The sequence below is a fragment of the Prionailurus bengalensis genome, chromosome D1 (assembly GCF_016509475.1).
Source record: "Prionailurus bengalensis isolate Pbe53 chromosome D1, Fcat_Pben_1.1_paternal_pri, whole genome shotgun sequence".
Classification (NCBI taxonomy): domain Eukaryota; kingdom Metazoa; phylum Chordata; class Mammalia; order Carnivora; family Felidae; genus Prionailurus; species Prionailurus bengalensis.
Window position 1 is genome coordinate 16,506,173 of NC_057346.1, and position 27,781 is coordinate 16,533,953.

A 27,781-nucleotide genomic window follows, 5' to 3' on the forward strand; every position below is an offset into this window, starting at 1 on the left:
TGCCTGCCTCCCCCTTTAGACTGTGGATTTGCCAAGCCTCCACGATCACATGAGCCAATTCCTTAAAATAAACCTCTCTCTATATATACACATCCTGTCGGCTCTGTTTCTCCAGAGAACCCTGACTAATGCAGCCAGTGCCCCTGAAGACCAGTGGTCCCCAAGCTCAGCTGGGCCACAGCCACCAAACAGCCTTCCTTAAGGCCCCTGGTAGCTGTGTCCTCCTCTTCCCACAAATAGCTACTCAAACTCTCACCCCTCCTCAGGCCCCAAGCCCTTCTCCCCACTGAGTTTCCTACTTCCCAGAGAAAGTGGAGCCATCAGGACAAGCTCCCTTAATTTGCTTCTTTTTTATTAAAAAAAAATTTTTTTTTCAACGTTTATTTATTTTTGGGACAGAGAGAGACAGAGCATGAACGGGGGAGGGGCAGAGAGAGAGGGAGACACAGAATCGGAAACAGGCTCCAGGCTCTGAGCCATCAGCCCAGAGCCTGACACGGGGCTCGAACTCCCGGACCGTGAGATCGTGACCTGCCTGAAGTCGGACGCTTAACCAACTGCGCCACCCAGGCGCCCCTGCTTCTTGACTCCTCCTGTGGTTCTCCCCCCACCCTCTCTCCACAAAAGTATCGCATTTCTCTCCCTTTTTGCCCCATTAGTTTCTCTCTGCTTTGAGAGTGTCACTCCCGTGGCCAGAGGCTAATGACTCCACCTCTGATCTGAACCCCATTTTCTCCCTCCTCCAGTCACACCCCTCTCTCTCCTACGTCTTTACCTTTTTTTTTTCTTCTTGATGCCTATTTATTTTTGAGAGAGAGAAAGAGAGAGAACGAGCAGGGGAGGGGCAGAGAGAAAGGGAGACAGAGGATCCCCAGCAGGCTCTGCACCGTCAGGACAGTGCCCCATGTGGGGCTTGACCCCACAAACCGCAAGATCATGACCTGAATCGAAGTTGGAGGCTTACCCACTGAGCCACCCAGGTGCCCCTTTACCTTTAAAAACACAGCAGGTGAGGGGCGCCTGGGTGGCGCAGTCGGTTAAGCGTCCGACTTCAGCCAGGTCACGATCTCGTGGTCCGTGAGTTCGAGCCCCGCATCAGGCTCTGGGCTGATGGCTCGGAGCTTGGAGCCTGTTTCCGATTCTGTGTCTCCATCTCTCTCTGCCCCTCCCCCGTTCATGCTCTGTCTCTCTCTGTTCCAAAAATAAATAAAAACGTTGAAAAAAAATTAAAAAAAAAAACACAGCAGGTGAGCTTTTTCTGAATCCCAAACTCCCCTCTCCTTCCTTGTCTCCTTGTCTTCCTTTGTTTTACCTCTGCTTCTCCCCTCCCGGTCATCTCTAGACTCTTGCAGTCTGGCTTCTGTCTTCCTCACCTACAGGAAGCTGCTCCGAAGGATGTGTGTCCTTCAAGATGCCAAGCCCAGTGGACATTTCTCAGTCCTCCCCTTTGTATTAGTTGTCTATTACTACATAACAACGTACCCCCGAACTTAGCAGCCCGTGAGAACAAATATTATTCTGAGAGTCAGGAATCAGGAAAGACTTAGCTGGGCAGTTCTGGCTGAGTATCTTACGAAGGTGCAGTGAAGATGTTGACCTGGACCACAGTCATCCGAAGGCTTGACTGGGGCTAGAGGATCTGTTTCCAAGCTTGCTTATTCTCATGGCTCTTGTCTAGAGGCTTCGGTTCCAGGCTGGATGTTGGCAGGAGGCCTCAATCCTTTGCCATAGGGACCTCCCCGTAGGGGTGCTCCTATGCCTTCCAGAGTGAACGGTCCAAGAGAGAGCAAGAGGAAGATGCAAGTCCTTTTATGATCTAGCCTCAGAAGTGACCATTGCCCCTGCTGAATTCTACTGGTCGCACAGACTAACCCTGCTACAATTTGCCAATCCATTACCTCCTGCCAATCCCTTCCCACACTGTTTCCAAAATGCTCTTTCCACAATTAGAACTCCTCAGAGGCTCTCTGTTTCCTTTAGGGTAAAAACCAAGCTCCTTAGTATAGGATCCAATGCCACCGGTGACCCAGCTGCTGGCGAGGGGTATTGTCCCACTCATCTTTGGAGACCTCTTTCTAGCCAAGGTGTATTTGTTCACGGTTCCCAGAAAGTGCCAGGATAATTCACTTCTCTGAGCCCTTTCATACGCTGTTCCCTTTTTGGAATATCCTCTTCCACTGATTTCTCTTTTTTTTATTAAAAGTGGTTTTTTTTTTTAAGTTTATTATTTATTTTTGACATAGACAGCTCAAGTGGGGAGAGGCAGAGAGAGAGAGAGAGAGAGAGAGAGAGAGAGAGAGAATCCCAAGCAGGCTCTGTGCTATCAGCACGGAGCCTGATGTGGGGCTCAAACCCATGAACTGTGAGATCATGACCTGAGCCAAAACCAAGAGTTGGATGCTTCACCGACTGAGCCACCCAGGCGCCCCATCTTCTTCCACTTACTTTAGCCAGGCTACCTCCAGTTCATTCTCCAAAACTCAGCAACTTGAGAGCAGGAATAGCTTCTCGTCCTCTCTGTGTCTCGCCTATCATGGCAACTACCACTGAGCGGTTGTTTGACAGATGTTTACTGAATGAATACACGAGTGAGCAGGCAGTTCCTGTGTGCCTGGGACCCCGGTGGCATGCTTAGCATACAAGGAACAGCTGGCTCACATCTCCGTCACCTTCCCGTTCACACTACCTTGCCTGTCCAACCATTTCCCCCTGCATCGATGCCAGAATTGGGAAAACAAATTCCTATTTCTTCCTTTTAATTACTTAATTTTAAGTAGGTTCCATACCCAACGTGGGGCTTGAACTCATGACTCTGAGATCCAGAGTCGCATGCTCTACTGATCAAATTCTATCCCACCTCATTCCCTACTAGCTCTGTGACCTCAGGAAACTCATTTATTGCCTCTGAGCCTCTAGACTTCATCTGCAGTCAGGGTTAAAGGAGAAGATAAGGTGCATTGCTTAAATTAATATTTATTGAACCAGATATCATGCTAGGCACTCTTAAATAAATTAGCTTGAGTGATGGTCATATTAGTTCAGTGAGACAGATTTTAGGCCCTTTCTGCAGAGGAGGAAACTGCAACAGGTAGGTAACATGGTCACAAAGCTGGAAGAAGATTTGGGGTAAGTGGTTGTATCGTAGGGAGCATTACAAAAAATAAAGGAGCATCCAGGTCTCTTTCAACCCTGAATGACACACAGATTTTCCTTCCCTTCCAGCCTTTTCCTCCGATCTCAAGGACTGAGGCCCTGCCGTTTCCCATCAGACCAACATTTGGTAAGCCCTGCATATTACTTCTCGATCCAAGTCCCCAGGACTCCCCCAGTCTGCTCCCACCGACTGTGACAGTGATGGCCAATATTCCTTCTGCACCTTTATTTTAAAGCGTTTTTATACCTGTCATATCTTGCTAGATGATTGAGAAGGAATGAGTCTTCCCATTTTACAGGTGAGAAAACTGAGGTTCAAAACGGTATCACCTATCATCAGGAGGACAATAGTCCCCATCAGAGGCTCACATGCCCATGGAGTCAAGTGGACATGGGTTTTTTTTTTCATTTTTATTTTTTAATGTTTATTTATTTTTGAGACAGAGACAGAGCGTGGGCAGGGGAGGGGCAGAGAGAGAGGAAGACACAGAATCCAAAGCAGGCTCCAGGCTCCGAGCTGTCAGCACAGAGCCCGATGCGGGGCTCAAACCCAAGAACCGTGAGATCCTGACCTGAGCTGAAGTGGGACGCTTAACTGATTGAGCCACCCAGGCGCCCCAAGTGGACGTGTTTTTAACTGACTGGCAAGCAGAAGAGTGGCATCCGGAGCAAGAACCATCGGTATACCAGACAGAGCTGGGTTCCCATCTGAGATCCCGTGGCTGCAAAACTACTACATTCTAGAAAAGATAGAAAGTACCATAATTCAGAAAGAGTAGGTCTGCTTTAAGAGCTAACCTTTTAGTCCAGGCAGAAGAGAGAGGTTAAGAACTCCCTGAAGGCAGAAACTTATTTTGCCTTTGCGTACCTGGTGCCTAGCACAGTTCTGGTACTTAATAAAATGTTTGTTGACTTGAGTACGGAGCTTGGCAGGAAGGAGGCAGAAGAGAAAACTTGCGTGAGTTTAGAATCAAGAATCTGAGGGGGAGACAGCCTAGGAGGTGTGGGTCCAAGAGAGAAACTCCAGACATTTGTGGCCCTGGTTCCTTTACTCCAAATCGTGAGGACATCCTCCAGAGGCACAGGGTGCTGTGGCTTTAAATGACTTCCGTGTGTCAATGAATCTGCTCTGCTAAAAGAGTTATCCTCTTGCTCCTGCGCTTGGCCTCCCCCTCCTCGCAGCTCCCCAAACCCTTCTCGGCCGCTGTGATGGGATAATTAGATGCGAGAGCTCAGCACAGATGATGCTCCAGTTGCTTAGCAACTAATGGTTTCCATGGAGACCGCAAAGCACAGCCTCCAGAGCAGCCAGTGAGCAGCTCGGCAGGGCAGGGAGAAGACGCAACTCTCAGTTCCTCCAGAAACCTGGGGAGGGCCGGGTGGGGAAGGGGGGCTGGAGGGAGAAGGGAGGGCTTAAAGGCACAGGGCCCTCTTATCCCTTTAAAATCTGGCCAGGGCTCTGCCCTGCCCTACTCCACTCTGCCCCACTCATACTTTCAGATGGGATGGGGGCTTAGATGTGGACCCACCACAACGCACCCTGCAAGAAACCCGACCTCTTCTTTCTGCTTCTTGCTTTATGAGTGACATGGGAAGACATACCTCCCAAGCCTGAGCATAAACATCCTTCCGGGTTAGTGATGGGATTTGAAGAGCGAGCATCAGGAAGATCCCCTCGCTCCTAGAATGCCACCACCTACTTCTTCCCTCTCTCCGAAGTTCTCCTCAACGTGCAAACAGTCCTCTTTCAGTTTGTAGAATGATGGTAGGATCTGATGGAAAAGAGAACAAAAGCCAAGGTGCCGGAAAAACAGAATTCAGTTCTTCACCCCAAGGCAGTCTGTTCTGGGAGACTGGGGAAACACACCTGCCCCTGATCCCCACCAGTGTGTGTGTGTGTGTGTGTGTGTGTGTGTGTGTGTGTGTACGGGGTGCAATATGGAACATCTGGCAATTCAAAGTGTGGGCCTCTCAGACTAGCATCAATTGATGTTACCTGGAAACTTGTTAGAATGTGGACTTTCAGGCTTCACCTCAGACCCACTGAATCAGAAACTGCATCTCATCAAGATCCCTGGTGATTCATAGGCACATTCAATGTGGAGAAGCACTGGTCTGAGACCCTCTGACCCTCTGCTTGGGTCTGTGAGTTCTATCTTTACCCTCACCCCCACCCCCCCACCCCGGGCTCACACTCCAGGCTTTGAACCCACCCTTCTTCCCACCATCGGAGTAAGGACACAGCCCCACCAACCCTTTGCTTCCTTACAGGACCCCGGCCCTTCTCTGGGCCTGGGGAAGACAGAATAGTTCATGACACAGAGACCTACATCAGCGCTCTCCGTACAGCTCTTGGCCTCTCCCTGTGGAGTATCCCGCTTCCCACAGGTGACTTCCTCTCTGAGTCTGTTTCCACATCTGCAAAAAGGAGCCTGTGACATCTGCAGCCCCTTGGCTGTAGGGGTAAGTATGTTGGCTCATGTCCACAGTGGGCACTTTCTCCTCGTCTCTCCTTGCTTTCTGCTTATAACTCCCCTTTCACTTCGGTCTAATCCAGCACCGGGCTGGGGGATGCGGTCAGAGGAGTTGTGTCTCTTTTTCATTTTCTCTTACCAGGTCTGTTTCTCCTCTTTATTCTCAATCGTTTCAACAGTGGTTGCTGAGCCAGGCTGACTGTGCCCACCGCTGCTGGATGGGGTTGGTGGCCACCCCTCCGGTCTCTCTGGAAGTCTTCCCTAGCGTCCCTCTGCCCAGCTCTCCGGAGGAACCTGGAGGCTCGCATACTCCCTGGCACCCACACCCCTCGGCCTCTCCCAGAGCAGCAGTACCTGGGCCTCGGTGGACACCATGAAGAGGAGCCCCTGGGTCTGCTGCCCCCGTCCCCTCCTACCAGCCTCAGTTTCCCTCCCATCCTCGCCCGGCCAAGGCCCTGGCAGAAGCCCTTCAGCGTTGCTTTCTTTTTCTTGCATGCCACGGCAATCTCATAACTCGCTGCGCTCCCGGGAAGACTCCCATACCTGAGGGGGCCAGTCCTCCACAGGCCATGCCCCAGATGCACGCACAGGCAAGAATACTCAGGCCCTAACACGCGGGAGTCCCAGAAGAAGGGGTGATTTCCGCCTCCCACTTTAGTTACTCTGCCCCTCTGCAGTTGACTAAGCCAGCAAGATCCAGCCAGGGCATCCCCACTTCTGACCTGACCGCCAGCTCCCCCATCCTGAAAAACCTGTCTGGGGGCCTGCCCTGAGGCTGTAGGACCCAAAGGGCAGGTTGGACAGGATTCCCCTCCAGCCACTCCCACCCCAAGACAAAATCAGCCACCCCAGGGGCCAGGCCTCACTTGCCTCAGGAAGCCTCAGCCTGCCAGCACCTGTCCCAGCTCCCAGCCCAGCTATGGCATCCCCGCTGCCCTTCCGGACCTTGCCCTTGAACCTGATTCTGCTGACTGTCCTGGCCCTGGGGGCTGCAGGTCTCTGCCTTCCCTGGCGGGGGTGTGGGGAGGGGAGGCACTGGGCCTTCCAGGGCTCCCAAAGCAGAGCTGGCCTGGCTGGTTGGGGGTGGGGAGCTGATGATGGCAGTGACCAGGCATCAGTCACTGAGCCCAGGGGACACTCCTGGTCCTCTTCCAAACCCAGGAGGCAGAGAGATGTGCCGAAGGGCCCAGGGCTAAGGATTGGGGTAAGGTTGACCTCTGCCCCCTACTGACACCCAGGATCTGGCCGCTTGGCGGAGGCCCCGGCTTTTGCGTCCCAAGCCTGCCACCTGGTGGTCACACAAGCAAAGGCCTGTGTTCTGCCGGCCGACTGCAGCACGGCAGGGGAGGACTCTGCATCCTCAGAAATGGCCCCCAGGGGTCAGGGCCAGGAAAGGGGATTGCGTGCCCCCACCCCGAACTCCCTCTTGGCTCCCCAGCAGACTTCAACATCTCAAGCGTTTCTGGTCTGCTGTCCCCGGCGCTGACGGAGAGCCTGCTAGTTGCTTTGCCCCCCTGTCACCTCACAGGGGGCAATGCCACGCTGATGGTCCGGAGAGCCAATGACAGCAAAGGTTTGCTACCCCCCTCCCAAAGTGGCCCCCTAATCCCCAGAGACCTCCACCCAGGCCACCACCAGCACCCTTTCTCCCACTCCTGCCTTCCTGTAGACCTTTCTCCTGAGCCATCCATACTCTGCTGCCCCTTTTCTTTGGGGCCTCCAGAAACATGATCCTGACCTCACCCCCGATTTCCTGTCCAGTGGTGAAATCCAGCTTCGTGGTGCCTCCGTGCCGTGGGCGCCGGGAGCTGGTGAGCGTGGTGGACAGTGGGGCTGGCTTCACCGTCACCCGGCTCAGTGCGTACCAGGTGACAAACCTCGCGCCGGGAACCAAATACTAGTAGGTACCAGATCCAGGCCTGGGGCACCTGTTGGCGGAGGTGGGGGGTTGATAGGAAGAGAAGCTGAGTCCTAACATTTGGTGGGAGGTGATATGGTCAGCCTGGGGGAGAAAGTGAGGGTGCAGCTGACGGCGTCTAGAAGGGGCCTCTCTTGGAGGAGGGCACAGCTACGAAGGAGGGTGCCTGGGCTCCGTCTTCTTCCAAGTCCCAGATAATCACTGAGGAGTCTCCACTCTCTCTCTCAAACCCCACTACAAAAGCGTTTCCTACCTAGTGACGAAGGGGGCATCCACTGAGTCCAGTAGAGAGATCCCGATGTCCACGCTTCCTCGTAAGTAACATCAGGGTCCCCCAAACCTCCCCTGGCCCTCCCACCCCATCCCCCGGCTGCCCCTCCCTGTGCCCCCTTAGCTTCTTTGTACCTGTGTCCTCGTACTAAGCCCTTGGCACTTTAAGTGCCTGTTGGCTCGTCTCATAAACTAAAGGTTCTGTGCGTGTAGGGATGGCGCCCGATTAATTTCTGTACCCTCAGTGACCAACATAGGAGCTGCTTCGTAAATGTTTGCGTGATGGATGTGTGGATCAGTTGGCTGGTTGGATGAATAAATGGACGAAGGATGGCTGGATGAGACGGAGAGCGTGGGGTCAGGATAGGGGCTCTTCCTGCCCATGAAGGCCTCCCCGCTCTGTCTTCTGACAGGGAGGAAGATGGAATCCATTGGGCTGGGGATGGCCCGGACGGGGGGCATGGTAGTCATCACGGTGCTGCTCTCTGTCGCCATGTTCCTTCTGGTCGTGGGCTTCATTATCGCCCTGGCACTGGGCGCCCGAAAGTGAGGAGGCCCTCTCCAGGCAGCAGGCCTCCAGAGGGTCCGCGACGCTATCCATGTCCCCAGCCCCCGGCTTTGCCCTCTGTGCCTGCCTCCTTTCCTGAAAACGCTGCCTGCTCCCAGACCTCAACCTGGAGGCTTTGGCCTTTTCAGTGCCTTCACCTCCCCTCCCTGCCCCCTCTCACTGGAGCCCTTTCCTCCCTCTGCCCCTCCCCTTGTCCCCAGTGCCTCACCTTCTCCCCACACTTCCTGTCATCCCCTCACCCCCACTCTTGTCAGAATTGGCGCTGCTTCCACTTCCCCTCTTTAATCTCCCCCTCCCTCAACAGTTCACCCCTCCCGCAGTGATGGAAGTCTCCAGAATAAAGTCTCATGCCGCCTCTGCTGTGTGTTTCCCTTTCATGTGCCCCACCTGTGTGGAACCGAATCCCCGAATCCCCGTTAGGCTCCCAGTCCGCCCTCCCTGCCCCCCTAGAACAGCCTAGTTGCTCCTCTCAGGAGGCAGGAAGGGGGGGGGGCGGGATTAGATGCCAGGAGTCAAGAGTGGGCTGTGGGTTTTGCCCCCTCCACAGCAGGCCACCCAACCGGGGCGCGGTGCACTGTGTGGGTGAGTCTAGAGGCTGAGGGTGTGTGGTGTTGGACAAAGGAGTGCAGGCTCTGACTGGGGAGAGCCAGAGAGGGCTACCAGGTTGAGACCCCAGACAGGGTGCCGGGCGGTGGAAGAAATGGAGAATTTTCTAGAGGGGACCTAGGAGGAGGGCAGAGAAATGGAAGAAGCCTGGGTACAGGAGGACAACAGTGGTACAGTCTGGTAACCTGAGGGAAAAGTAACTGGGAACTGAGGGAAAAGAGTAGGAGTGTTCTCCTTTCCAATACACAACTCTTATAAGGATCAGTGATCTTTGCATCGATCTTAGGGGAAATACCAGAACCTTTAAGGCGACCTTCAAGACCAGCCCTGGTCTCTCCCCTAACTGCCCCTCAGTTCTCACCGTGTTCCCTCCAATATCCTGTGTTCCCTCTTGCCTCAGGGCCTTTGCACCGACTATTCCACATGCCTGACTTGCCTTTATGACTCCCCCCATCCCCACTCCATTCTTATTTGCCCAGGTAACCCACCTTCTCCAAGGAAGCCCCTGACTTCTACCCCCCCGACATTGGGTTGGGTTCCCCTTTCCTGTCTTTCATAGCAATACCGTGGTTTATAATTATATGTGTATGTGATTATTCAGTTGTCTCCCCAACCAGACTGTGTGTTCCATGAGAGCAGTCATTTTGTTCCCAAAGTACCTTTCCTCCGCAATGCCTGGGGCATAGTAGGTACTCAGTAAATACTTGTTGAATCAGTGAACAGATAAAGGAATGAATAAGCCCCTGAAGAGAAGGCGGGGACTGGGCAAGTGCCAAAAATTCTGTGAAAACAAAAAAACAACAACACAGAGCTAGAAGATGCTGGAACAATGGTGTTAATGACCCCTTTATAGAGTAACATGAGAGCCTCGGAGAGGGAGGCAATGGAAGAGAAGAGCAACAATGTTTATTCATCCCACAAACATTAATTGAGCATTTATTATGTGCCAGGTGCTGCTAGAAGTGCTAAGAATAAAATGTGGAAGGACATTGTTCCTCCCTCCTGGAGTTGATGGAACTTAATGCAAGAGACAGATTCTCAAAAATGTGAACAAGTAAATAAATTAAAAATGAGATACGTGCTGGGGCGCCTGGGTGGTTCAGTCAGTTGAGTGTCTGACTCTTGATTTTGGCTCAGGTCATGATCCCAGGGTCATGGGATCGAGCCCCGTGTTGGGCTCCACACTGACCGTGGAGCTTGCTTAAGATTCTCTCTCCCTCTCCCCAGCTCCTGCATAGGCCATGAGCTCTCTCCCTCTCTCTCTCTCTCTCTCAAAAACAAACAAACAAACAAAACCAACAACAATGTGGTAAGTGCTATGAGAAATGAGAGAGGAAACAAACACTGGAACTTTGGGTGGGCCTAACAGAGCTGAGGCTTAAAGTCAGGAGACACAGGCAGAGAGGACGTGCCCAGCAGAGAGAATGGTTTGGGCTGTTTCCCTAACTTCACTGCACCAGCCAAGGGGGGGTTGGGAGCCCAACCTTCCCATGCTGGGGGAAGACCAGTTTGACTGGGAGTCAAACTGCCCACTGGAATCATCTAGGGGGTTTTAAAAACCTCAACGCCTAGGCCATACCCCATACAAGAATCAGAATGACTGGGGTAGGAGCCGGGCATCAGTATTTTTTCAAGATCCTCAGGAGATCTTTTTTTTTTTTTTTTTTTTTCCAACGTTTATTTATTTTTGGGACATTGAGAGACAGAGCATGAACGGGGGAGGGGCAGAGAGAGAGGGAGACACAGAATCGGAAACAGGCTCCAGGCTCTGAGCCGTCAGCCTAAAGCCCGACGCGGGGCTCGAACTCACGGACCGCGAGATCGTGACCTGGCTGAAGTCGGACGCTTAACCGACTGCGCCACCCAGGCGCCCCAAGATCCTCAGGAGATCTTGAAAGTTTGGAATATGCAGTAAAGTTTGAAACGTACAGATATAAACATTTTTGAAATTGTGATGAAATATACATAACATGAAATTAACTATTTTAACCATTTTTTTTAAGTGTTTATTTTGAGGGAAAGAGAGTGCAAGTCAGAGAGGGGCAGAGAGGGAGAGAATCTTAAGCAGGCTTCGAGCTGTCCGCGCAGAGTCCGATATAGGGCTCCATCCCACGAACTATGAGGTCATGACCTAAGCCAAAAGCGAGATTCAGATGTTCAACCAACTGAACCACCCAGGCACCCCTATTTTAACCATTTCTAAGTGTTCAGTTTGGCAGCATTAAATACATTCACAGTGTTGTGCAACTACCAACACTATGGGCTCCAGAACTTTTTCCTTACCCCAAAGAGAAATTCTGTATCCACTGAACAATATCCCCATTGCCTCCTCCCCCACCCTTATCAACCACCATTCTACCTTCTGTCTGTGAAATTGGCTGTTGTAGATATCTCCTAAAAGTGGAACCACGCACGATTTGTCCTTTTGTGTCTGGTTTATTTCACTTCGCATCATGTTTTCAAGGTTCACGCATGTTGCAGCCTGTGTCAGAGTTTTATTCATTTTTAAGGCTAAATAATATTCCATTGTATGTATAGACCACATTTTGTTTATCCATTCACCTGCTGATGGACATTTGGGTCGTTTCCACCTTTTCGTTCTTTCAAACAATGCTGGTACAGAGGTGCACAAATATCTGTTCAAGTCTTTGCTTTCAATTCTTTTGGAGAGATACCCAGAAGTGGGATGGCTGGATCGTATGGTGATTCTTTGTTTAATTTTTGGGGGAACCGCTATACTCTTTTTCCCTGGGGACTGTACCATTGTCCCTTCTCACCAGCAATGCACAGGTGTTCTAATTTCTCCACATCCTCATCCACACTTTTTATTTTCTCGTTTTATTTGTTTTTAAAAAAGCCTTCCCAATGGATGTGAAGTAGTATTTCATTCTGTTTTTAATTTGCATTTCCGTAACGATTAGTGACGTCGAGAATCTTCTCACGTGGCTATTGGAAATTTGTCTATCTTCTTTAGAGAAATGTCTATGCAACTTCATTGACCATTTTTAAATTGTGTGTGTGTGTGTGTGTGTGTGTGTGAGAGAGAGAGTTGTGGTTCTTTATATGTGCTGGATATTAATTCCTTATCAGATATATGATTTGTATGATATAAACATTCTTAAATGGTAGACTAATTTGAAAAGGGCTATAAAAGTGTAGATGCATTATAGTAAGTATTTTTAACAACACAAAAATGAAATACCCATATGGAAAATTTTTGGAAGTATATACATCAAAATGTGATCTATTATCTGATTGATACAAAGAATGATTTTTGCTCTATTGTTTTCCCCTTTGTGTTTTCTATACTTCTGAGTTTTCTGCATCGAATGTGTATTATTTATTTATTTATTTTTATTATTTTAAAAATTATTTATTTATTTTTAATGTTTATTTTATTTGAGAGAGAGAGAGCAGGGGAGGGGCAAAGACAGGGAGACAGAGGATCTGAAGCGGGCTCTGTACTGACAGCAGAGAGCCCAATGTGAGGCTCGAACTCACAAACTCCAAGATCGTGACCTGACCTTTATTTTTATTTTTTTAAGTAATCTCCAGGGGCACCTGGGTGGCTCAGTCAGTTAAGTGTCCAACTCTTGATTTCAGCTCAGTTCATGATCTCAGAGTTCATGAGATCAAGCCCTGAATCAGGCTCCATGCTGACAGCTCAGAGCCTGGAGCCTGCTTCTGATTCTATGTCTCCCTCTCTCTCTGCCCCTCCCCTGCTCACACTCTCTCTCTCTCTTTCTCAAAATAAAAGAAACATTTAAAAATTTAAAATAAATAAATAAAATAAACTTTAAAAATACATAAACAAAAAATAAAAAGTAATTTCCACATCCAACGTGGGGCTTGAACTCACGACCCCAAGATCAACAGTCAATGCTCTACTGACTGAGCGAGCCGGGCACCCAGAACAGGTGTTATTTTTATAATTAGGGAAATTATCATTAAAATTACTATTATTGGTATTAAAGGTAGAGTCCTAGCAAATTTTTAAAAAGGGAGCTGTTGTTTTCAATGTAGTTAAAACAACATTTATTGAGGGTCTCCTACATGCCAGGTGCTCTCAAAGTTTCTGGTCTATTAGACAAGCCACAGGCAGCACAGTAGGGGAAAGGAGGAATCCAAGGAGGCTCCCACTGGCAAAATATGGCACAATTTGAGGATTAAAATACATACCATTAATAAGTTACACTTCACTATATAGGATTACAGAATTTGATAACTATAATAAATTGCTATAATCAATAATTACAAATAATCCACTCTAAGAATCCTTTGGGTCCATACTGACAATAAACAAACAAATATGAGATAAGGGGGCACCTGGCTGGCTCAGCTGGTAGAGCATGTGACTCGATCTCAGGGTTGTAAGTTCCAGCCCCATGTTGGGTGTAGAGATTACTTAAAAAATAAAATCTTTAGGGGCACCCGGGTGGCTCAGTCGGTTGAGTATCTGACTCTTGATTTCAGCCCAGGTCATGACCCCAGGGGTTGTGGGATCACACCCCTCGTTGGGCTTGTTGATGAGCATGGAAGTCCTGCTTAATAGTCTCTCTCTCTCTCCCCGCCTCTGTTTCTCTCCCCGCTCATGCTCTCTCTCTCTTAAAAAAAAAATTAATTAAAAAAAATAAAATCTTTACCTCTTAGAGTTAAAAAAAAATCAATAAAAATAAAATAAAATATTTTTAAAAATATATGAGATATGGAAAAGCTCTTCCTTACAATAGAATGTCAACTAAATAAATGGGAAAGGAGTGATAGATTTAGAAAAATCATTTTATTTTATTTATTTATTTTTTTAAACTAAATCTTTTTTTTTTTTTTTAATGTTTATTTATTTTTGAGAGAGACAGAGACAGAATGCGAGTGGGTTAGGGGCAGAGAGAGAGGGGGGAGACACAGAATCTGAAGCAGGCTCCAGGCTCCGAGCAGTCAGCACAGAGCCCAATGCGGGGCTCGAACTCACAGAGCTGTGAGATCACGACCTGAGCTGAAGTTGGGCACTCAACCGACTGAGCCACCCAGGCGCCCCTAGAAAAATCATTTTAGAGGCACCTGGGTGGCTCAGTCAGTTAAGTGTCTGACTCTTGATTTAGGCTCAGGTCATGATCTCACAGTTCATGCATTCGAGTCCTGAGTTGGGCTCTGTGCTGCCCGTGTGAGGTCTGCTTGGGATTCTCTCTCTCCCTCTCTGCCCCTCCCCCCTCAAAATAAATAAAGCAACATTAAAAAAAAAATCATTTTATACCATCATAGTAATGATTGATTCAGGCAAGGATCATAAATAGATAGGAATTAAAAGGCCCAAACTTGATGAGGAACAGGACTTTAGTTAATTTTATTTATTTTAGATTTTTTTTTTTTTTTGAGGAGCAGGATTTCAGATCAAAGTACCTCCCCACAGATTACTTAAATTACAAAATAGAAAATAACTACCATAGGGAAACCTGGTGGAGACCACTAAACCAAGTGATTGAAGTTAACGTCAATAATAATGAGATAAACTGACACGGTGTGGCTCTTGATGTGAGGTACTGAGAAAGAAACAGCACTCAACAGCACTCGTGTGGTGTTCTTGCCAAAAATGTGTAAGTCGAATTATGAGGAAACATCAGACAAACCTAAACTGAGGGACATTCTACAAAACAAATGGCCAACACTCTTCCCAAAATGCCCATGTTATGAATGACTAAAAAGGCCGAGAAACTGTTTCACATGAAAAGAGGACTAAAGGGACAATGAAGAAGAAATGCCCTGCGTGACGCTGAACTCGATCCTAGACCAGAGAAAAAATTTATATAAAGGACATCATTGGGATGGTTAGTGAAATTTGAATGGAATCTGTATGTTACATAAAGTACTGAATCAATGTTCAATTTTCTGGTTTTGATTATGTTCTCATTTCTGGTGATATAGGCCAGTATCCCTGTTTTTAGGAAACACACGCTGAAGTATTTATGAGGAAAGGGGCATTGTCTGTAAATTGCTCTTAAATAGTTCAGAAAACAACAACAAAACAACAACGATGTCTTCAATATGGAAAGAAAAATTTTAATGTGATAAAATGTTGATAATTAGTGTCATTGGTGGATTATAGGATTTAGGCATACAGGAATTTTTTATACTATTCTTGGCATTTTTCTGTAAATTCGAAATGATTAAAAACCAAATTAAAAAACAAAACAAAACAAACCACCCTCCAATCCTATCGCCATAGGTGCTACGCATGAGATCTTCGATAAGCCATAAAATCTATCAGAAAGTAGCTATTAATACTATCACGGGATCCTTCTTAAGTGGTAGAGAAACTTACTAAACACAGGAAGAGCTTTGTGCAAATGCATAGCGGGAAGAGAGCCTGGGATCCCTCCCTTCTGGACCCCCAGGGTCCCCAAGCCCCCAAATGAAAGCGTAGGGGGTTGAGGAGAGACGTCGCATGAGTACCGGGTGGAGGCCAGAGGCGATTAAAGGCGTCAAATTGGGGACTCTCCACACCTGAGCTGGCGCCAACTAACCAGATCGAGCCCGTGGAAGTGAGGAAGTGGTGCGAGGCCTTCAGCCCCGGACTCTCCCACCCCCTGCCGGGCGACCTCTCCTCTCCCTGAAGGTGGACCTGAAACTCCAGCACCTCGACCTCTGGGCCAGCCTCCATGGCCAGGTTCCGGGCTTGCTGGACTGGGACATGGGCAACGAGTCGTTCCTGGCCTTCACCACGGCGCACCTGCCCCTGGCCGAGCAGAACCGTGAGTGCGTGGGGGGCGGGGAGGCGTGGGGGAGGGGCGTGGTGGGCGCCCGGGTGGGGTGTTCGCGGGGCTCCCGGCCCCTTGGCCCCCAGCCCCCCCACCTTCGGCCCCGCGGACTAGCTGGGCGCCCGAGTGCGGTTTCGGGATCCGCGCCCCCCCCTCCCCCCACCGCGGCCGAGCGGGAGCCCCTCCGCGCCCCACCCCCACCCCAAGCCGGGCCATGGCGACGCTGGCCTCGACCCAGAGCCCCCAGGAAGCGGGTCCCGCCACGGCACACCGCCTGCCACCTCCACCCCCACCGTCCGCTGCGTCCCAGAACCTTCTAGGCCTCACCTCGGCCCTTTTCCCACGGTGCCTACCGCCATTTGGCGCGCCACGAACATTTTACTCGTTCTGTTTTTAAAATGTTATCGGTTTTGTTCGAGGCTGTACCCCCACCCCCGCCCCCGTTAGTACATTGGCTGACACCTAGAGGTGCTCGATATTTGCCGAACGGATGGTTGACCGTTACGGTCTTTTAAAAAAATGATTTTTTTCTTTGGACCTCAAAGGCCGAGGCAAAGACCATCACCTCCTACGTTCGTGGTATATTATTGCCATCTGGTCAGGCAAGGTCCTTGGATTAACCCCTTACCCCCACTTCAGTGCACCCACCTCCGCCCCCACCCTGCCCTCCATCACCTCGCACACTCCCTTGTATCTACCCTAAGTGATTTAATGTCTTTAGATAGGTTTATCTTTGAAAACGATTTAACGTTATTTTATGTTTATGGACGACCTTCATTTACTTAATGCTCATTGCTTTTTTGTGCCTACTCGCATTGTTTTTGAGAGCTACTCAGGTTGCTGCATGAAGGTCTGCTTCATTATTTCTGATGGCTGGGTGGTGTTCTGTTATCTGCATATACTACCTTTTGCATGTACCTTGCTGATGGAGACCTGGATCGCCTCCAGCTCTCTGCCACCATAAGTAATGCTAAGGAATTCCTGTATCTTCGTTGATTAACAAATATTTATTGAGCACTTGTAATTTGCTAGGCAGTGTTCTAGACACTCGTGGTACATAATGAACAGAACAATCTATATGGAGCCTACGTTCCACTGGGGGCAGACAATCCACATAAAAATATATCTATAGTATAAGGTGATAACTGAGATGCGGGAGAAAGGATACAGTAAGAGGGCTCAGGAATGTGGGGAGGTGGCGACCACAGCCACGGTTTTAAATAGGGTCATCAGGTTGGGCTTCCTTGGGAACATAACCTTGGAGCCGAGAGTTGAAGGGTATTGAGAGGAAAAATTTCCCAGGCAGAAGAAATAGCCAGGGCAAAAGTCCTAAGGAAGGAATATGTCTGGAGTGTTGGAGGCGCAGGAAAGAGGCCAGTGAAGCTGGATGAAAGTAAATACAGAGGGAAGTTCAGAGCATGTGGAGCAGAGATCAGGACAAGCCCATCTTCCACTCTAAGGACTTTGGGGTTGACTCTGAGGTTGAAAGGTTTTGAGGAGTGGAGTGCCCTGATTCAGGCTTCCCAAGTGTCTGACCCATGTAGTTGCTTCCTCTGCTGGAGGAATAGTTTCTATCTATTACAGGATATATAGGAGGATAGTTTCTAACTTGAGATCATTTTCATTTTAGAACAAGGAACCCCTCATTTTCACTTTGCCCTGGGCTCTGCAAATTAGGTAACCCGATCCTGCGTGATCTATACTTTGAGAAGATCACTTCGGCTGCTGAGTTGAGGGTACATTGTAAACGTAGAAGAAGCCAGCAGACTAGAAGGCTACTACTGTAATCCAGACCAGAGATGGTGGTAGGCTGGACCCTTAGGGTGGTGGCAGAGAAGGCAGAACCTGCTGGGTTGGCTGATGGATCGGATGTGGAGTGTATGAACGAGAGAGGATGGCTCCTCCAAAGTTTTTGGCCGATCCAGTGAAAGGATGGAGTACTGAGATGGGGAAAGCTTCTGGTCGGACAGAGAGAAAGATCAGGAATTCTGTTCGGGACCTGCTGGGTTTGAGGATACTTTTTAGATTTCCAAGCAAAAATGTTGCGTGAGCAGGTAGACGTGTAAGTCTGGAGTACTGGAGAGAGGTTTATTTTGAGAGTCCTTGGTATGTGGGTGGCGTTTAAAGGACGAGAAGAGAGAAGAGAGAGAAGGACCAAACATGAGCCCTGGGGACGTTCCATTGTAAAGATACTGGAGAGAAGAGAGATAACCAGCCCAAACTAAGGAAATGACCATTGAGAATCAAAACCAGGAAGAAAGCATGGTTTCCTGGAAACAAGTGAAAAAAGTGTGTCCTGGAAGGACTGGTCAGATGAGAGGACTACCCCTGTGAGGTCAGGTGGGAGGTACACGGACAATTTGGTTTAGCAAAGCAGACATCATTGGTGACCATGATGATGGTGGGGTGGTGGAGACGAAAGCCTGATTGGCAAGGGCTTAAGGGTGGAAGGAGGGGAAGTGGGGTCCGAAAGAATAGGTAGTTCTTTTGAGGAGTTCTGCCTCAAAAGAAAGCAAAAACATAGGGCAGTGGCCTGGCACAGAAAACCAGGGCAAAAGGTCTTTTCAATAAGATGAGAGAATTAACATCATATTTGAATGCTAATAAGAATGATCCAGTAGGGGCGCCTGGGTGGCTCAGTCGGTTGGGCAGCCGACTTCAGCTCAGGTCATGATCTCGCGGTCCGTGAGGGCTGTGAGTTCGAGCCCCGCGTCGGGCTCTGTGCTGACAGCTTAGAGCCTGGAGCCTGTTTCAGATTCTGTGTCTCCCTCTCTCTGACCCTCCCCTGTTCATGCTCTGTCTCTCTCTGTCTCAAAAATAAATAAATGTTAAAAAAAAATTAAAAAAAAAAAAAAAAGAATGATCCAGTAGTAAACACACACACACACACAAATAACAGGAAATAGAGGAGTGGTTGGTTGGAACATTATCCCTGAGAAGGCTCAAGAGCATCTGTGCCAGGGAGGGAGGGAAACAGAGACACTATGCTCTGATCTCCCTGAGATCACCAACCTGTTGATGTCACCCTTTTTTTTCCTGCTCTCGAGCCCTGGGTGTTTTTCCTTCTTTAACCAACCTGTAATCCCGTGGTCAAACATGCTCTCCATCAATTCCTTTGACCCTCTCTGGCTTTGGAGCACTTGCTTGGCCAAACCACCACCCCGATTAAATCCAACTCTACCAAAGAGTACTCCAAAGCCATAGACCAACGGATTGGTGGTATCATGGTATCCAAGGATAGTTGGAGTGGGGAGAGAGTTAGCTGGAAAGATAGGTGAAGTATGTTTTTTAAATTTGTTTATTAAATTGGGGCACCTGGGTGGCTCAGTCTGTTAAGCGTCCGATTTTTTATTTTGGCTCGGGTCATGATCTCATAGTTTGTGAGTTCTAGCCCTGCATGAGCTCGGTGCTGACAGTGCAGAGCCTGCTTGGGATTCTCTCACTCTCCTCTCTCTCTCTCCTCCTACCCCACTTGCTCTGTCTCTCTCTCAGAATAAATAAACTTAAAATTTTTAATTTGTTTGTTAAATCAGTTAATATCTACACCCAACTGATCATACCAGAGAAGGTTAGCATGTAAGTTCCCCTACTGACTTGAATAGACACACCCAGGAGTAGACCTTGATATCTTGAATCAGCCCTTCACTGTGATAGCACCAGCTGCTGTTCAGACCTGCAGTATGAGAAAGGATTCTTTTCTAGTTCCCTGCATCTTTGCCAACACTTGGGATTATCTGTTTTCATATTTGTCAGTATGATGTAAAGTGTTATCTCATTATTTTATTGTGTTCTTGTTACTAGTAAGGCCAAGAACATCTTGTTACTAATTCAGGTATCCCTTCCTTATGAATACTGATTCATATCTCTTGCCCACTTAGAGGTTTGTGTTAGCTTCTGCAAGTCAGTATGTGAAAGATTGTCTGGTAGAGAGCTGAGAACTTTAGGAGTTGAAATTTTCTTTTCTGGCTTTTTTTGTTGTCTATTGATTTTTTTGTTGTTTGTGGTTTTACATTTTAATTTTTATGTATTATATTTACATAAAATGTATAGATTAATTTGAGGGTAATTGGTATCTTTTAATACGTATTATGTCTTCATTTATTCAAGGCTTTCATGTCCTTAAATAGTGACTGCATCTTTTTCCCATGAAAGTCTAGTTCATTCTTTGATGGGTTAACTCCTGAATACTTTATACTTTTGGTTGCTACTGCAAACAGTACCTTTTTTAAAAAACTTAATTTATTTTTTAAATTTACATCCAAGTTAGCATGTAGTGCAACGATGATTTCAGGAGTAGATTCCTTAGTGCCCCTACCCATTTAGCCCATCTCCCCTCCCACAACACCTCCAGCAACCCTCTGTTCTCCATATTTAAGAATCTCTTATGTTTTGTCCCCCTCCCTGTTTTTATATTATTTTTGCTTCCCTTCCCTTATGTTCATCTGTTTTGTCTCTTAAAGTCCTCATATGAGTAAAGCCATATGATATTTATCTTTCTCTAATTTCACTTAGCATAATACCCTCTAATTCCATCCATGTAGTTGCAAATGGCAAGATTTCATTCTTTTTGATTGCTGAGTAATACTCCATTGTATGTATGTATGTGTGTGTGTGTGTGTGTGTGTGTGTGTATATATATATATATATATATACACACATACACACCACATCTTCTTTATCCATTCATCCATTGATGGACATTTGGGCACTTTCCATACTTTGGCTATTGTTGATAGTGCTGCTATAAACATTGGGGTGCATGTGTCCCTTCGAAACAGCACACCTGTATCCCTTGGATAAATACCTAGTGGTGCAATTGCTGGGTTGTAGGGTAGTTCTATTCTTAATTTTTTGAGGAACCTCCATATTGCTTTCCAGAGTGGCTGCACCAGTCTGCATTCCCACCAGCAGTGCAAAAGGGATCCTCTTTCTCCACATCCTTGCCAACATCTGTTGTTGCCTGAGTTGTTAATGTTAGCCATTCTGACAGGTGTGAGGTGGTATCTCATTGTGGTTTTGATTTGTATTTCCCTGATGATGAGTGATGTTGAGCATTTTTTTCACGTGTTGGTTGGCCATCTGGGTGTCTTCTTTGGAGAAGTGTCTATTCATGTCTTTTGCCCATTTCTTCACTGGATGATTTGTTTTTTAGGTGTTGAGTTTGATAAGTTCTTTATAGATTTAGGATACTAACCCTTTATCTGATATGTCGTTTGCAAATACCTTCTCCCATTCTATCAGTTACCTTTTAGTTTTCCTGATGGTTTCCTTAGCTGTACAGAAGCTTTTTATTTTGATCAGGTCCCAATATTCATTTTCGCTTTTGTTTCCCTTGCCTCTGGAGATGGGTTGAATAAGAAGCTGCTGTGGCCAAGGCCAAAGAGGTTTTTACCTGCTTTCTCCTCGAGGATTTTGATGGCTTCCTGTCTTACATTTAGGTCTTTCATCCATTTTGAGTTTATTTTTGTGTATGGTGTAAGAAAGTGGTCCAGGTTCATTCTTCTGCTTGTTGCTGTCCAGTTTTCCCAGCACCACTTGCTGAAGAGACTGTCTTTATTCCATTGGATATTCTTTCCTGCTTTGTCAAAGATTAGTTGGCCATACGTTTGTGGGTCCATTTCTGGGTTCTCTATTCCATTGACCTGAGAGTCTGTTTTTGTGCTAGTACCATACTGTGTTGATGATTACAGCTTTGTAATACAGCTTGAAGTCCGGGATTGTGATGCTTCCTGCTTTGGTCTTCTTTTTCAAGATTGCTTTGACTATTTGGGGTCTTTTCTGGTCCCATACAAATTTTAGGATTGTTTGCTCTAGTTCTGTGAAGAATGCTGGTGTTATTTTGATAGGTATTGCATTCAATATATAGATTGCTGTGGGTAGTATTGACATTTTAACAATATTTATTCTTCCTATCCAGGAGTATGGGATATTTTTTCTGTGTGTGTGTGTGTGTGTCTTCTTCCATTTCTTTCATAAGCTTTCTATAGTTTTCAGTGTACAAACAGTACCTTCTTTAAAAAATTTTTTTTATATGGGAATGCAAGCTGGTGCAGCCACTCTGGAAAACAGTATGGAGGTTCCTCAAAAGACTAAAAATAGAACTACTCTACGACCCAGCAATGGCACTACTATTTATCCAAGGGATACAGGTGTGCTGTTTCGAAGGGACACATGCACCCCCATGTTTATAGCAGCACTATCAACAATAGCCAAATTATGGAAATACCCAAATGTCCATCGATAGATGAATGGATAAAGAAGATGTGGTATATATATACAATGGAGTATTACTCAGCAATCAAAAAGAATGAAATCTTGCCATTTGCAACTACCTGGATGGAACTGGAGGGTATTATGCTAAGTGAAATTAGTCAGTCAGGGAAAGACAAATATCATATGACTTTCCTCATATGAGGACTTTAAGAGACAAAACAGATGAACCTAAGGGAAAGGAAGCAAAAAGAATATAAAAACAGGGAGGGGGAACAAAACATAAGAGATTCTTAAATATGAAGAACAGAGGGTTGCTGGAGGGGTTGTGGGAGGGGGGATGGGCTAAAAGGGTAAGGGGCACTAAGGAATCTGCTCCTGAAATCATTGTTGCACTATATGCTAACTAATTTGGATGTAAATTTAAAAATAAATAAATTTAATTAAAAAAATTTTTTTTTATTTTTTCCAGTTTCTTCATGCTGCTATGGAGGAACAGTGATTAGTATTTGTTCTTATATCCAGCAAACTTTCTAGGCTCTTGTCGGTTCAGATAATTTGTCTATCGATTTTGTATGGTTTCTGTCTTAACATTTTTTTCTATAAATAATGCTAGTTTTGCCTTTTTCTTTCTCACTTTGTATCTGTTTCTTTCTTTTTTTTTTAATTTTTTTTTTCAACGTTTATTTATTTTTGGGACAGAGAGAGACAGAGCATGAACGGGGGAGGGGCAGAGAGAGAGGGAGACACAGAATCGGAAACAGGCTCCAGGCTCCGAGCCATCAGCCCAGAGCCTGACGCGGGGCTCGAACTCACGGACCGCAAGATCGTGACCTGGCTGAAGTCGGACGCTTAACCGACTGCGCCACCCAGGCGCCCCAGTATCTGTTTCTTTCTGACTTTATATCTCTTTCTACTTTTTCCTCTTTTCAATACTATGTTGGACATTATTATTAATGTAATGGGCATTCTTCCTAATTACTGAGCTCTCTAATAAGTATATCATCATTTTCCAGACAAAAACCTAGATTCAACTGCAATATGATGACACCCAACAGGTCCTTTTGGAGAGGGGGGGGTGAGGTGGAAATAGTTGCCAGTAACTCCCAAGGAGCCAGCATAGGGCCAAGCAGATAGCTCTAATATATACTCGATTTACTTTTTCTTTTTTCTTTTACTGTTCCTTTTTATTTTTTAGTATTTCATGGTACAGAGGGACCACAGTTTGTTTAAAGTTCACCCACTGGAGGACATCTGGGTCACTTCTGGTTTTTGGCTAATACGATTAAAGCTGCTCTGAACATTATCATACAGATATTTTTTTTTAATTTTTACAAATGATTTTATAATTTTTAAAATATAATTTATTTTCAAATTGGTGAACATACAGTGTGTAAAGTGTGCTCTTGGTTTTTGGGGTAGATTCCCCTGGTTTTTCACTCACATACAACACCCAGTGCTCATCCCAACAAGCGCCCTCCTCAGTGCCCATCACCCATTTTCCCGTCTCCCCCAGCCCCCCATCAACCCTCAGATTGTTCTCTGTAGTTAAGAGTCGCTTGTGGTTTGCCTCCCTCCCTCTGTTTATAACTATTTTTCCCCCTCCCCTCCCCCATGGTCTTCCATTAAGTTTCTCGAGATGAGTGAAAACATATGATTTACTCTTAGCCCACCACGTATTCATTCATCCAGTTAAGCTGAGCTCCTCCAGGTTAAGCTGAGCTCCTCCCATGTGCCAGGCAGTGAAAAAGACAGTCCTGGTGATTGGCTCTAAGCAAAGTAATTAGGATAAAATGTGTGTTAGGGAAGTGTTTGGACAGGCAGAGAAGGCCTGCTTTAGAAAGATGTTTCAACAGAGACATGATGAGTGAATAGCAATTAACTAGGGCAGCGGGAAGAGAGAAGAGTGTATCTGGCAAAGACACAATAGTTTGTGGGGAGGCCCGGGATCTAGAGTGTGGTCTGTTGGAGACCTGGAGAGCCTGGGAGGAATGACCCAACACTGATGAGGAGCCAGGGCCTTGCAGACTGTCCCAAGAAACTTCAGTTTGGTCCAAGGGTCATAGAAAGCCATCAAAAGTGTTTAAGCAGAAAGGTGACAGGATTGCATTAATATTTTAGGAAGATGCTCCAGCTGCAGGGGGACTAAGTTGGAGAAAAGCAGGTAAACAGACCATTCGGGTTATGGCTGGACTTGGGGATTGACTGGGTGTGGCTGGATGGGAAAGAGAAGGCAAGAACACTTCCCCGTTCCTGACCCAAGCCACTTCGGTTAGATGGTGGTGCCACTTGCGGAGACGAATACAGGAGTGAGAGCAGGAAGGTGGAGTTTAGTTGCAGGAATGTGGAGTCTGAAGTACCTGCGGGTTATGCTAGGAAAGATCTCCAAGGCCCAGTGGTACTTACGGGCAAGCAGAGGAGTCTGGGCCGGAGGTACGGATTTGGAAGCCCTACGTTGATAGATAGTGGCTGAGGCCACAGGCATTCATGAATGGGCTCAGGGACAGTGTATGTGGAACGAGGTCAGAGAAGTCGAATATGGTGTCATAACGCCCCAGGGAGGGCCCACAGCCACGTGGTCCAGGACCCTGGGGCCACAGTGGAAATACTAGGAAATTTTGACCCTCTTCTGTCTTTCTTTTTGCCAGTTGCCCGGTATAGACTTCGAATAGTTGAACCACCAAAAGTACCTGTGGGAAAAACGCCCAACTCTGATAAAGATGGTGAGTAGGGGGTAGTGGGTTCTCTGGCATGGTCATGCGGCCTGGGCCGGACCCCAAAGCCAGTGAGCTATGGTGCACAATCTCCTTTTTCTCTGCACAGGCCCAGCTCTTGAGCCCAACCTGTGGATGTGGGTAAACCCCAGCATCGTGTATCCCCCCGGAAAGCTGGAGGTCCCAGAACCTCATAAGGGAGAGGATCTCCCAGGCGCACTCCCCTCCCCTCAGCCAGCCCCCAAAGAGGAAGACTTTGCCAGCTGCTCAGAGGCCACGGCGGTGGAGTCACTGCCACCATCCTCGCCCTCCAGCGAGCAGTCTCCCCCTCAGAAGCGGTTTGCCTCTTCCCCCAGCACCTGGGAGGTAGGAGTTTCTGGGGTCCTGGGCTGGACTTGGGCTGGACTTGGGCTGTAGGCAGGGAGGGTGCAGGGATGATGCAATCAGAGAGGGATCCTTAGGGACCACCGAGGGTTAACGGGTTCAGAAATAGGCTGTGCCCTTGGGTTGGGGAGAAGCCCCGATGAGGGCTCCCTACCACTCCCCCTCCCTGCCACTGCACCCCTGGAGTAGAGGCGGTGGAGTTAGGACCAGTTCCTACTCTGTGCTCCTCTAGCTCACAGAAGAGGAGGAGGCTGAGGACCAGGATGACAGCTCCTCTGTGGCTCTCCCGTCCCCTCACAAAAGGGCCCCCCTCCAAAGTCGGAGGTTTCGGCAAGCCAGCAGCCAAGAGGGGAGGCTCTGGTCCCGGCCCCCTCTCAATTACTTCCACCTCATTGCACTGGCATTAAGAAACAGTGCCCCCTGTGGCCTCAACGTGCAACAGATCTACAGTTTCACTCGGTAGGTGCCCCGGGGCGGGGGCGGGGGGGCCCTGTAAGGACGGGACGGGAGGGGGTCAGGGCCCTCAGACTGACACCTTCCAAGCTGCCCCTGGCCCTGGGCTGCTGCCTCAGTTCCCCCATCTAAGTCTGAAAGGATAAGTGTGTTCCCAGGCCTCCTTCCCCAGACACTGGTACTGCGCTGTCCCCAGGTGGGTGTCCACGTACCCTGTGTTAGGGAAGACATCCACCTCCACCCCCTTTCACGTCTAGAAAACCCTAACCGTTTTACGTCTTAGTCCCTTAAAACGTAAATTCGCCTGGGTCAGAAATTCTCCCATCCTCCCTGTCAAGATTATCCAGTAGAAAATCTGGTTTCGCCAGCAGTTTCTCACATGCTTTCCCTTTGGCTAGACTGCCTGGCACAGGTCCCCGCACGCCCAGGGGAGCAGGGGGGCACCCGGCTGAGAAGGGAAGTGCATTTAGCTTCGACAGTCGCCTACACGTGAGCGTGAGGGGTTTCTCAGACCCTTTCCCTCTAGCAGGAGAGTCTCAGAATATTAGTCCACAAGCGGCATCCTTCCTTGACCAGGATTCCTCTTACAGGCATGGGTTGGCCTGATTCTGGTCCGTTCACGTCACAAGTCACAGTCATGAGCCCTCAGAGGGAAGCAGGACAAAATGAGTCTCGGAACGGGAGCAGTAAACTGGGTTTATTTTTAAAAAAATTTTTTTTTCAACGTTTTTATTTATTTTTGGGACAGAGAGAGACAGAGCATGAATGGGGGAGGGGCAGAGAGAGAGGGAGACACAGAATCGGAAACAGGCTCCAGGCTCTGAGCCATCAGCCCAGAGCCTGATGCGGGGCTCGAACTCAGGGACCGCGAGATCGTGACCTGGCTGAAGTCGGACGCTTAACCGACTGTGCCACCCAGGCGCCCCAGTAAACTGGGTTTAAAAGACATGGGTTTGGGGGGTGCCTCGGGTGGCTCAGTCAGTTGAGCGTCTGGCTCTTGATTTCAGCTCAGGTCGTGATCCCAGGGGCTTGGGGTCAAGCCCCACGTTGGGCTCCATGCTCAGCACGGAACCTGCTCGGGATTCTCTCTCTCCCTCCCTCTGCCCCTGTCCCCTGCTCGCTCTCTCGCTCTCTCTAGAATTAAAAAAAAAATGAGGGTTGGCACAAGCAACACACCGGGTCAGGCTTTGCCGCGTGCTCCGTCAGCAGAGAGCTGTTCCAGGCCAGCCTGCCACCGTCCACCTTGACAGAGGGGCCGAGGCTCCTGGCGCCTGGGGGACAACCGTCTCGAGATGGGGCGTCTCCCGAAGACAGCATATCTTTCCTCACCGTTCCCCCCTGTCCGCAGACAGCATTTCCCCTTTTTCCGGACGGCCCCGGAAGGCTGGAAGAATACCGTCCGTCACAATCTCTGTTTCCGAGACAGCTTTGAGAAAGTGCCGGCCAGCGTGCAGGGTGGCGCCGGCACACGGCCCCGCTCCTGCCTCTGGAAGTTAACTGAGGAGGGACGCCGCCGCTTTGCAGAGGAGGCCCGCGCCTTGGCCTCCAGTCGGCTGGAGAGCATCCAACGGTGCATGAGCCAGCCAGGTGTGAGGCCCTGGCACGCGTGGGGCCGAGGGGCGCCCCCCCCCCCCACCATCCTGACGCGAGGGGAAGGAGACCGGGTCCCACGGTGGGGGCGGGGGACACCTTCTGTAGGCAGGGGAGGGGATAGCGGTGGTCCGAGACCCTGGGCCTGCCCCGGGTGGGACCCCAGCCACCCAGGCATGTACTTGAGGTCCAGGGAGTTGACGGAGGAACAGCTGAGGTGCAGTTGGCCTCACGGCCCGGCAGCCTAGGGAAAGGGTGGCGGCGCAGCGAGAGACGCACGGTCTGAGCGGCGACGTGCAGAGGAGGTTTCTTTTCTTTTTCCGGAGACCGGGTGGCATTTGGGCCTTGAAGGGAAAAATAGGTCATCTGCCGCGAGGCGGGCCAGGCTGAGGGAACGGCAGCCGCAAAGGGCAGGTAGATTCTGTTGACTCTCTTCTTTTCTTACAGATGTGATGCCCTTCCTCTTTGACCTTTAAATCCAAGAAGCAGGAGTCAGCCCATCCCTTATTAAAGTTACCTGCAGCAGCCTGGTGGTGTGTGTGTGGTCTCTGAGGGTGGGGACGGGGTGGAGGTGGAGGTCAGCTCTCGGGCTGGAAATGGGATGCCGTTGGAGATGACGGATGCTCCAGAGGCAATAGGGCAGGTGCCTGGCGCGCCGCCGAGGGAGCCCCTACCCTTCTTTCCTCAAA

The 27,781-nt window shown here is 48.6% G+C and overlaps 2 protein-coding genes across 2 annotated transcripts; both read left to right on the forward strand.

Moving 5' to 3' along the window:
• The first annotated feature begins 5,372 nt into the window (after positions 1-5,372).
• Positions 5,373-8,738, forward strand: UPK2 (uroplakin 2). The gene is made up of 6 exons (XM_043579549.1): positions 5,373-5,541; positions 5,807-6,622; positions 7,069-7,200; positions 7,389-7,527; positions 7,789-7,859; positions 8,229-8,738. The coding sequence occupies exons 2-6, from the start codon at positions 6,547-6,549 to the stop codon at positions 8,363-8,365; spliced, it is 555 nt and encodes a 184-aa protein (XP_043435484.1). The 5' UTR covers positions 5,373-5,541; positions 5,807-6,546; the 3' UTR covers positions 8,366-8,738.
• A 6,795-nt stretch (positions 8,739-15,533) lies between these two features.
• Positions 15,534-27,568, forward strand: FOXR1 (forkhead box R1). Its single transcript, XM_043581215.1, has 6 exons — positions 15,534-15,735; positions 24,600-24,674; positions 24,775-25,031; positions 25,282-25,508; positions 26,851-27,089; positions 27,540-27,568. Exons 1-6 carry the CDS (start codon positions 15,675-15,677, stop codon positions 27,566-27,568), a joined length of 888 nt encoding a protein of 295 aa, XP_043437150.1. The 5' UTR covers positions 15,534-15,674.
• The last annotated feature ends 213 nt before the right edge of the window (positions 27,569-27,781 follow it).